Source organism: Macadamia integrifolia, unplaced genomic scaffold (genome assembly GCF_013358625.1).
Source record: "Macadamia integrifolia cultivar HAES 741 unplaced genomic scaffold, SCU_Mint_v3 scaffold_38A, whole genome shotgun sequence".
Taxonomy (NCBI): Eukaryota; Viridiplantae; Streptophyta; class Magnoliopsida; order Proteales; family Proteaceae; genus Macadamia; species Macadamia integrifolia.
Window position 1 is genome coordinate 41,313 of NW_024870665.1, and position 11,258 is coordinate 52,570.

General features: G+C 38.3%; 1 protein-coding gene across 1 annotated transcript; it reads left to right on the forward strand.

The window, feature by feature from the left end:
• Positions 1 to 321: 321 nt before the first annotated feature.
• Positions 322 to 5,415, forward strand: LOC122071628 (ATPase 9, plasma membrane-type). Its single transcript, XM_042636008.1, has 13 exons — positions 322 to 726; positions 1,307 to 1,426; positions 1,520 to 1,618; positions 1,713 to 1,850; positions 1,936 to 2,697; positions 2,791 to 2,913; positions 3,034 to 3,138; positions 3,235 to 3,544; positions 3,658 to 4,172; positions 4,264 to 4,437; positions 4,538 to 4,720; positions 4,819 to 5,000; positions 5,107 to 5,415. Exons 1-13 carry the CDS (start codon positions 670 to 672, stop codon positions 5,201 to 5,203), a joined length of 2,865 nt encoding a protein of 954 aa, XP_042491942.1. The 5' UTR covers positions 322 to 669; the 3' UTR covers positions 5,204 to 5,415.
• The last annotated feature ends 5,843 nt before the right edge of the window (positions 5,416 to 11,258 follow it).

Below are 11,258 nucleotides of genomic sequence, written 5' to 3' on the forward strand. Positions count from 1 at the left end.
GAGGCTAATATTTAAGGCATAAGAAAAAAACATTCTAGGATTTTGTTTAATTGTAGATCAAACTTTCGAGTAATATGCGTCCAATAAAAGAAAACCAAACTTGATGAGTTTCACATGACTTGAAAGACACTGAATCAATCAAAACTCAAACTGATTCAAGGAAAGATGTATAATAGTTATAGCTTATTAAGGAAAGATGTGTAATATTTAATTATTTATAGCTTATTAAGGAATTTCTTCTTTAATTTAGCTCAACCCAAACCCTCTTCGAGATTTTCTTTCTACGAGGCTTCACATTAATAACAGAAAAATAAGTCCCCGGGTCAGAAGGAGGAAAGAGGTGGCTTTTGTTGATTAGAAGTTTGACGTTTGTACAACTCTTCACCAACCATTTCTTCGTTGGCTGAATTTAGAATCGGAAATTAATTGGAAAAGTCAGTTATAAAGGATGGGAGAGAAGCTAGCTTAAATTTTTTGTCCTCTGTAGAAAACCCAAAACTTAAGATCATAGAAACATCCCTTTACAAGAAGGGGAGGAAAAAAGACAGACCCTTAAGGTGTGCATGGAGTACGCCTAAGGGTGCGAAGAAGGAAGATAGAGGAGAGATCATAAGCTCTCTCTTCTTCACCATTTTCCTCCCCACTGCCCCCATTCCTTGTTCTTAAACGATGGCAACCAGCAAAGCCATTTCCTTGGAAGAAATAAAAAACGAAAATGTTGATCTTGTAAGTATTTTTTTTATATGCTTATCATCTTATTTCATTTTATTTTCAATCAATTTCAGATTCTCTTTTTTGTCAGAAAATGATTTGTTTTCTTCGTGAAATCTCATCGTTAGAAAATGATTTTATAGATCCATGGGCCCTTCTTGATGTGTTTGTTTTTTCAAATTCTTAAAAACGTTTCATTTTATTATTCTCCTTGGCATGGGTTGCTTCAACCTTCATGCATTGATATAGGATTTTATTTATGGGATAAAGTTTTTTGTTCAAGAGTTACTCCTGAGAAACAAATACAGGGGTGGACAATGATCACCATGCCGCTTCTGAGAATGAACCTCCCCATTCTCAGATAAAAAAACATTTGCCCTTTATTTATTTAAGCGATCATTAATTCAACTCTGAAAGTGTATTAAAGATTGGACAGAATGCCATAAGAATATTAGAACTCATGTCTCAAAAGACATTTTTTTTTAGATAGATTGACTTACAAGAGTTGACCAAATCTTGGTTCTCTCTCTTTCATATTTGTTTTTATCTTTTGGTCAAGGTAACTTTTGTTTGTTTTTATACTCTTTTATCATAGGAGCGAATTCCTGTGGATGAAGTATTCGAGCAGCTCAAATGTACGAAAGAAGGTTTGACAAATGAGGAGGGGGAACAGAGGCTCCAAATCTTTGGACCCAATAAGCTTGAAGAGAAGAAGGCAATTCTCAACTTCATTTTCTTTGATTCCCCCCCCCCCCCCTCTTTCTTTCTCTTTCCTGGCTAACCTTCAAATTAATGTACTTGATGACAGGAAAGCAAATTCCTTAAATTCTTGGGTTTTATGTGGAATCCCCTCTCATGGGTCATGGAGGCTGCTGCTATCATGGCCATAGTTTTGGCTAATGGAGGGGTATAGCTATAACCTCTCTCTCTCTCTCTCTCTCTCTCTAGAAATCAAAATTGGGTTTGGGCTCAAAATTGAAAAACAATGTGACAAATTGCAGGGAAAGCCTCCGGATTGGCAAGATTTCGTTGGTATCACAGTGTTGCTGATTATCAACTCCACCATCAGTTTCATTGAAGAAAACAATGCTGGAAATGCAGCTGCTGCTCTAATGGCGGGTCTTGCCCCTAAGACCAAGGTGGGTTTCATCTGTTCTCCTTCAAAATGTAAACATGATAAGTTAATTGATTCCTTAAAAGGTGACATTGCATGAACATGTGTAGGTGCTGAGAGATGGGAAATGGAATGAGCAAGATGCAGCTATCTTGGTCCCTGGAGATGTGATCAGCATCAAGCTTGGTGACATTATCCCAGCTGATGCTCGTCTCTTGGAAGGTGATCCTCTTAAGATAGACCAATCTGCTCTCACTGGTGAGTCCCTCCCTGTAACAAGGAATCCAGGTGAAGAGGTCTTCTCTGGTTCAACCTGCAAGCAAGGTGAGATTGAGGCTGTCGTTATCGCCACCGGTGTCCACACCTTCTTTGGCAAGGCCGCACATCTTGTGGACAGCACCAACCAAGTGGGTCACTTCCAGAAGGTGTTGACAGCCATTGGGAACTTCTGTATTTGCTCAATTGCAGTGGGAATGGTGATTGAGATCGTCGTGATGTACCCAATTCAGCGCCGGCCTTACAGAAGTGGAATTGATAATCTGTTGGTGTTACTTATTGGAGGAATTCCAATTGCCATGCCCACAGTGTTGTCAGTGACAATGGCTATTGGGTCTCATCGATTGTCTCAACAAGGTGCTATTACAAAGAGAATGACTGCAATTGAAGAGATGGCTGGCATGGATGTGCTTTGCAGTGACAAAACTGGAACTCTCACCCTCAATAAGCTCACTGTGGACAAGACCATGATTGAGGTGTTTGTCAAGGATTTGGACAAAGACACTGTGGTCTTGAGTGCTGCCAGGGCTTCCAGGGTTGAGAATCAGGATGCCATTGATGCTTCAATTGTTGGAATGTTAGCTGACCCCAAAGAGGTACTTACTATTAGATAGAAGGAACAAGTGCTACCTTGTCTCTGATTTTCTTCTTTAATTCGCTAATCTTCCATGTTTCTTCTTCAATCGCAGGCAAGAGAAGGGATCCAAGAAGTGCATTTCTTGCCCTTCAACCCTGTTGACAAGCGAACTGCTATCACCTACATTGACTCCGATGGCACATGGCATCGAGCAAGCAAGGGTGCACCTGAGCAGGTAACAGAAAGCTCTTCGTACCTACCTATTTCATTACTTCCTGCTAATAATACCAGTGCAGCTCTTTAATTTGAATCCTAGCTTTAGTCTCTCTTATAATCTCATTTGTATTTATACCAGATTATTGAGCTTTGCAATCTCAGGGAAGACATAAAGAACAAAGTTCATTCAATAATCGACAAGTTTGCTGAACGTGGTCTTCGTTCTTTGGGTGTTGCTCGACAGGTGATGTGAAAGTACCTGCATGTTGATCATTTTAAAGTCTGTTTAGTTTAGTGAGATCTGTTTGAGGCTGAATTAGAATTTAGTGTTGTTTCACAGACAATTCCAGAGAAGACAAAGGAAAGTGCTGGGGGACCATGGGAGTTTCTGGGTCTTTTGCCTCTCTTTGATCCTCCAAGGCATGACAGTGCAGAGACGATCCGGCGAGCACTCAACCTTGGAGTGAACGTTAAGATGATCACAGGTGACCAGCTCGCCATTGGAAAGGAGACTGGCCGTAGGCTTGGTATGGGAACCAATATGTATCCCTCTTCCTCCCTCCTTGGCCAGAGCAAAGATGAGTCCATCGCCTCGATCCCTGTTGATGAGCTCATTGAAAAGGCTGATGGCTTTGCTGGTGTTTTCCCTGGTAAATAAGAACACTGCCATGATCGCCACTAGTTTCTGCTTGGCTCATTGAGATTCTTCTCTTTAGTTTCTACTTTAGTTTGCTAATATTGGACTTACGGTTGATTCATTCAGAGCATAAGTATGAGATTGTGAAGAAACTGCAAGAGAGGAAGCACATCTGTGGTATGACTGGAGATGGTGTCAATGATGCACCAGCATTGAAGAAGGCAGACATTGGTATTGCAGTGGCTGACGCAACTGATGCAGCTAGGAGTGCATCAGATATAGTATTAACAGAGCCTGGGCTCAGTGTGATTGTGAGTGCTGTGTTGACAAGCAGAGCTATCTTCCAAAGAATGAAGAACTACACAATCTATGCAGTCTCAATCACGATTCGTATTGTGCTTGGATTCTTGCTCATTGCCCTCATCTGGGAGTTTGATTTCTCACCCTTCATGGTCTTGATCATTGCCATTCTCAATGATGGAACCATCATGACCATCTCCAAGGACAGAGTAAAGCCATCCCCATTGCCTGACTCATGGAAGCTCAAGGAGATCTTTGCCACTGGTCTTGTCCTCGGTACCTACCTTGCAGTTATGAGTGTAGTCTTTTTCTGGCTTGCCCACAAGACTCACTTCTTCACTGTAAGTGGCATTACCATAAGCTGCCCAATACCAACCTTGATTAATAGTTTTTGTAATTAATAACCACTGCTCAAACTATCAACTTAAACAGGACAAATTTGGTGTGAGACCCATCAATAACAACTTAGACGAGCTCACAGCGGCACTCTACCTCCAGGTGAGTATAGTGAGTCAGGCCCTCATTTTTGTCACCCGATCCAGGAGCTGGTCTTTCATTGAGCGCCCTGGTCTCTTGCTTCTCGTGGCATTCCTTGCTGCCCAGCTGGTGAGTGATATCAGTCTTTGTAATTCTCTTTCAACCTTCTCTATTGAATTACTACTACAATTGATGGATCTAATTAACACTTAAAGTTGATCCACTGAAGGTGGCCACATTGATTGCTGTGTATGCAAACTGGTCCTTTGCAAGGGTCCAAGGCATTGGCTGGGGATGGGCAGGAGTCATCTGGCTCTACAGTATTATTTTCTACTTCCCTCTTGATGTCCTAAAGTTCATCACCCGCTATGCATTGAGTGGAAAAGCTTGGGATAACATGCTCCAGAACAAGGTTTGTTGCTATACTGCTCCTTGATTACCATCCCAATTGACATTTTTAGGAATCCATGTAGAGATTGTGATTTTGTTTACTGTTTGTTATATACACAGACCGCGTTCACATCGAAGAAGGACTACGGAAGGGGAGAAAGGGAAGCACAATGGGCAATGGCTCAACGAACCCTTCATGGCCTTCAACCTGCTGATTCATCCGGGCTATTCAATGACAAAACCAACTATAGAGAGTTAACTGAGATAGCAGAGCAAGCTAAGAAAAGAGCAGAGGTTGCAAGGTAACAACCGTGGCAGTGTATATCATGTATCATGGTCAAGAGTGATTGTTAATAATCTACTTGCACCAATCAACTTTATTTATTTATTATTATTTTTTTTTTGCAGGCTTCGGGAGCTTCATACTTTAAAGGGCCATGTTGAATCGGTGGTGAAACTGAAGGGGTTGGATATTGAGACAATCCAACAGCACTACACTGTTTAAGACACAGGAGTTTGATGGAGACAAAGAAAGCAACTAAGCTTTTTTTTTTTTTTTTTATAATTTTTTCATTTTTTTGTCTTTCCATTTTTTCATTTTGTGATAGGAGGATGATGCAAATAGTAAAATAGTCAAAAGGAGAAAAACTTTGCTCTATGAATTGGTACAAAGGGGATTAATCCATATGAAATAAAATATATTTTAAGCTATCTAAATAGGAATGTCAAGGCTTATGATCAATCTTCTTAACCCTTAACTCCATTGATATATGGGTATCATTTTTTTTTCTTTCGGTAGTGATAATATCGTGGGTACCTAAAATAAAGGTATAAAGCCACGGTCAGTTACCCTAGAGCACTGGACTGTTACCATATTCAATTTGCCTTAATCCTTTGTACAATGGATCATTTTTGCCACTACACCACCCGTGATCTACCACTGTTGTTGTTGTACCACCTGTATTCTGCCGCTGCTACGATCTCTCGTTGATTGCTACTTTCGTTCTGATTGGCACCGACACTATCATCAACTCCGGCTTCCCTTCTCCACTTCCCCATCTTTGTCCTTGTTAGTAGGTTTTTATACAGACAATTAGAACACGAAGTCGAATAAGAACATAGATGATTGATTTGTACCTTGGCACATAGTATGTTGAAGAGGATCAATGCAATTTTTCACGGTTTCCTTCTCTTGGCTGTGGATCTTAATGGGTTGGACCAACATATCCCTAAACTTGAGAGTAGGGTTGGACCAACATATCCCTAAACTTGAGAGTAGATCGAATTGATTCACTAACAGTCATCCCTCCCCTATCCCCTTTAGCTCTCTCTCTTGCCTGCGGCTCCTTCTCTCACCTCCCCCTCACTCGACTCCCTACCCTCCAACTCCACCCCACCCACACAATTCCCCCACCCCACCTCACCTCCTCGCTGCGTTATCAACTCACCTATCTATAGAGAAACTAAAAAAATTAGCAAAAGATGTCACTTGTGGTACCAGGTTAAATCAATCTATAGAACCTAAATCTCTATTGCAGATTCAAAATAGCTCACAAACAATAGAGCATTTTAGATTATGTTCTCTCTCTCTCTAGTCTATCCATCCGTCATAGTATTATGACTCTGCCCTTCTTTTGAGATTGGTAGTAGGATTGAGAAGGAGAGATTCGAACACAAGAGTAGCATGAGTGAGATTGCTCACGACAGGGGTGTGTAGAGGAGGCGTAAGACTATGGGTGCAAGATAGTGGAGGGAAGGGGATTGACAGAAGTTGCAGAGAGCGGCAAAAGGAAGAGATGAGTACAGGGGTTGGGAAGGGGGAAGTTGCAAATATAAGGGAGAGCGGATCATCTGCTCCTACGGTTTTAAGCTGCTCAATGAATAGGTGCCATGTGTCCAACCTTTTTACGGAGGTAACCTTCCATTATTTTTGTTATTCAAATTTTTAAATCTTTTTTTTATTTTCCTTTTGAGGAATTTGAAATTATTCAATTTTATTAACTTTTTTTATCTCCTCTATTTGTGGGGAGTTTCAAATCGTGAATCGTCTATCTCTTTCTTATTAAGATTCTCGACTATCACTTTATTGATCATGTGTGAATACATGTATGGCTAAAAACCATTATAAAGCATGGGTATAGTAATCGAACTCATCAATCCATCTGAATATAAGAGATTGATAATAAATTCCCCTAATAAATGCCTTCTAATATTTTCTTCTTTCTTGATTTTATTGGATTTGTTCTGCAACTTCAATTTTAAGTTGCTAGAAATAAGCATACATTTAGCTAATTTTTCTCTCAAATTTCTTATGCTTCATTGTAGATGATCTTCACCCACATAGATGGTGATCAGCACTCAAAGAAAACAAAGAAAAACGATACTTCAATTACTAAAACATGTTTGAAATTAGAGAAAAACGAAGAGAGAGAGAGAGAGAGAGAGAGAGAGAGAGAGAGAGAGACGTGGAGGATACTACTCCATTTGACATTTTTGGAGATAAAATTGAAAAAAAAAAATTTAACTATTGAAAATCGATAATAATTTATGTTAAGAGATTGTTTTTTTAACGGTCAATTCCAATTAAAGTGGGACAAATGAGGGGAGATGGGTTGATGAGCCCAATTACTATAACATTGCTTGAAATGATTTTTAGTCACACATGATTAACAAAGTGATGATTGGGATATATATAATAAGACGTGGAAGATATCCACAATTTGAAACTCCCCACAAATAGAGGAGATAAAAAATGTTAATAAAATGTGAATAATTTCAAATTCCTCAAAAATAAGGAAAATAAAAAAGATTTAAAATTTTAAATAAAAAAAGGATTGTTATTAATGTAACAAGGGTTGGTTATCTTTGAAAAAAATAACAAAACGGTGAAAAGACTAATATGTAATAAGTAGTGTGACATTAAATAATTAATTAGAAGGGGCAAATTAGACATTTCATTATCTTCATGAGAAAATTAAAAACTTTAACTAATTTTTTTAAAAAAGGATTAAAATGTAATTGACACAACCAACTTCTCCAACATCTCTCCCCTCTTCAACACGGTTTCATCATGCATCTTCCGTTTTCCTCTCCTTGTTTTATAGGGATCAGAATCTCTTTCTACAAACATGAAAGGGCGAGTGGTAGCAAGACGTACGTGTTGCAATCTTATTTTTACTTTCTTTTAATATTACCGTCCATTTAAGTTAGATTAATCTAAACCATCTATTAGTTTTTTATATTATAACTGATTCCTAGTTTTTAGGGTGGAGAGATGACGGATGTGGTTACTTAACTTGTCTAATATTTTTTTATATAAATAAATAAATAAATAATAAAAATCCAATATAAACGGACTCCTCCTTCGATTTTATTGAGAAATCTCAATTCTCTCTCTCTCTCTCTCTCTCTCTCTCTCTCTCTCTCTCTTCTTGCTTTTTCTTCAACGTTGTTCCTTCTTTCTACAGCCGCCATCATCATCATCTCTTTCTCTCTCTCTCAAAATAGGATGAGATAAGAAAAAAATCAACATAACTATTTTCAGGCACTGAACATATGAGAGATTGGTAAACAAAACTTCAACTAGACTGGAGAGCGGTGAAAAAGGAAGAAGAAAAAAGGAACAACCTTGAAGAAGAAGCAAGGAGAGAGAGAGAAAGAGAGGATCAAGAGTTCTAAGTGGAATGAAAGGAGGAATCCACTTATATTGGGATTTTTATTATTTATTTATTTAAATATTAATAATATTAAACAGAGTTGTAACCGTTTACAACTCTGTTAGCAGGATTAACATATTTAACACGTGTCAATCATATCACTTACATGAACATTCACCAAGCTCCGAACGTTCTGCATTCTTATTTTTCTGCACGTACCGCGACCATTTTGCCTTATTCTATTACCTTTCTTATATTTTTTCTTTTCTCTCTTAGTTCTTAGTTTGGTCTATTGGTTTTTCGTTTTGAGAGTTCCTTCATCCGAGGGTTAAGCGGTTGAGGTAAGTTCTATTTTCTCAATTTAATTTCCAACACTTCCTTAGAATAAGAGTAAGCTCTCTCTCTCTCTCTCTCTCTCTCTCTCTCTCTCTCTCTGGATTTGTTCCCTCACAAAGGGCGCACACGTGCTTTTCTGTTCTTAATCTCCGTCCCTTCCACTCTTTTGCTTATGAACCCTACCCTCTGTCCCCGTTATCATTCCATTTGGAAACGCCATTTCTCTCTCTCGCAGTCGCACGATATCCGGCAAATCAGCTACAGGTATGTCTCAAGATTATTGTTCTACTGTTATTACTCACTTTTATTTTTAAGAATCTCTGAATACTAAACTATGCTTTTTTTCTGTTGAATTGGATTTTATATTCAAACCTATGGTGCTTACAATTGCAGATGGTCTCTGTCTCCCAATTTTTTTCTCTCCCTTTCACCACCAGGCTTGGAGTAGAGCAAACAACAACAAAGAAACAGATACGTTCAACGGTTAGATTGGTTTTATAATTCTAGTATTTTTCTTATTTATTAATTTTTTGTTTTTTTTTGGGTTGCAATTGTGCTTGAATTTGCTCAGAGCAGTAGTTGGATTCACACTATATATTAGTGAAGGATCAGTCTTTTTCTTTGGGATACTAATACTACTTACTCAGTTACTGTTAATTTGCAATGATGTCCATACATAGCCAGTTCTCCTAGACATCTTGGGAAGTTTTGTAACCATTTACGACAGCAAGAACTAGTCCTAGCTCTTGGAGTATAAATAAATGGAAAATGATGTACACAATGCCAGTAGTACACGCCCTATCATACTCCATCTCCTCCCTAACACTTTCTAACACTCTCTTCTTTCTGATCATTTGGGCCCTGTATACAAATTGTCAAGCATTTCCTGCTGTGTGCCTGTTGGCTTGGCATGGGAGATGCCAATATACGCAGGCAGTGTGTAGATACCTCCCGCATAATTCTTCAAAATTTGACCTACAATCTATACGTATAGAAAAATATTGAAAGAGGTTTGCTGACCAGCCCTGCATCTGTTTAAGAAATGCTCCATTTAGCTTCCATCTCTGCATTTGAAGTTGGTCAGAGTTGCTCCCTGTTCATTTGATAAATGGGGACTTGCCAGGATTGCAGAGACATTGCTTGATTTGTACTGTTAGACATAATCAACTAGAATCTCTGATAGAAATTCTAGTCCAGATTTTTTCTTTTCCTGCATGAAAGAGGCATCTGTCTTAATCTTATTGTTAAAGTTAATACCACAAAGAATTTTATCGCTAGGGGTATCTTTGTAATGCTCTTTATGTTTCAGGGATATATGGGTACTTGCTCTTATATAGTGAAGAGTTTTATGTAATTATGCATTATTAAGTTTTATAAATATGCCTTATTCTGTTGATTAGGCTTAACACATTCTCATCGACCAGCCTTTAGTTTCTCCTTTATTTTCTCTTCTCTTCTTCTTCCTTCTTTTTCTTCCATTGATCGACGCAAGTACTGGTTACTCTTACTCTGAATTGTCACATGGTAACAGAGCACCATTAACCATTATGTTCACTTTACTCCTCTTCTGTTTTGAGAGTCCCTTAAACAGTCAAGTGGTGTGCAGCAACCTGCTGCTACTTCTATTGTTCATGATGTATTCCCTTGTTCGGTGAAATACAAAACGAGGGATTTCTTGTGTGGACAAAGTCTTCTCTGTTGCGATCATGCTTGAAGGAGTATTTGTCTTCATTCAACCTCTCTATGATAAGATTTGATCAGTTTTCTGCTATAATGGATCGATTGTAAGAACCCTTATAATCAAATTTTTAAATAGGCATTCTCCCTTGGTTGGAATATATCCAAACTTTGTAGACTTTCTCTACTATCTATTCTCGTTGATTGATCTTAATTTTAGGATCATCAGACCTGGTTTGCTGCAGAAGTCAACTTCTATTTCTCAAATGACTCTGAAATTTTGCAGGTGTTTTCTCCTCGTACAGTGAGAATTTCAACCCGATTTCACGGCAATCAGACAATTCCTGCCCCATGTGATTTGTTCTTTTCACTTTCTATGATTTGGGTTTTTCTTGGTTTCTACGATTTTGTCTTCTCTTTCCCTGTAACTTCTGGTTATGATTTGAATTTGACTTTGTGAAGTGTTTCAATATTGCTACTACTTTTGGCTGGCTATTGTAACTATTTATTGTCTACCTTATGACTGTGACCTTATTTGTTAGTATTACTGCTATCAAACTGAATGCTGCATCTAATTATTTATTGTGGGTACAAGCTGTGAAAGTTTATATTAATGCTAATGAAAAATTGAAGTGTTTAACTTCAAAACTGCCATCTACTGATTCCAAAGATTATGATGAATGGATGTGTGAAAATGATACACTACTGTTGTGGAATGGTATGGATCCTTCTAGTGCTGCCAATGTGATGTTCATACTACAGCTAAAGAAGTCCATGATGATTTGAAGGAGAGTGAAAAAAACATGCTATGAGTTTATGATCTCTATGAGAAGATTTTTAACTTCAAGCAAGGTCCTTTGGGAGGATATTATAGTTTTCTAAAGTCATGTC

Coding starts and splice junctions, on each gene's coding strand:
- LOC122071628 (XM_042636008.1), top strand. CDS start 670: ATGGCAACCAGCAAAGCCATTTCCTTGGAAGAAATAAAAAACGAAAAT. Junction 1,619..1,712: donor TAGTTTTGGCTAATGGAGGG/GTATAGCTATAA, acceptor GACAAATTGCAG/GGAAAGCCTCCGGATTGGCA. Junction 4,438..4,537: donor CATTCCTTGCTGCCCAGCTG/GTGAGTGATATC, acceptor GATCCACTGAAG/GTGGCCACATTGATTGCTGT.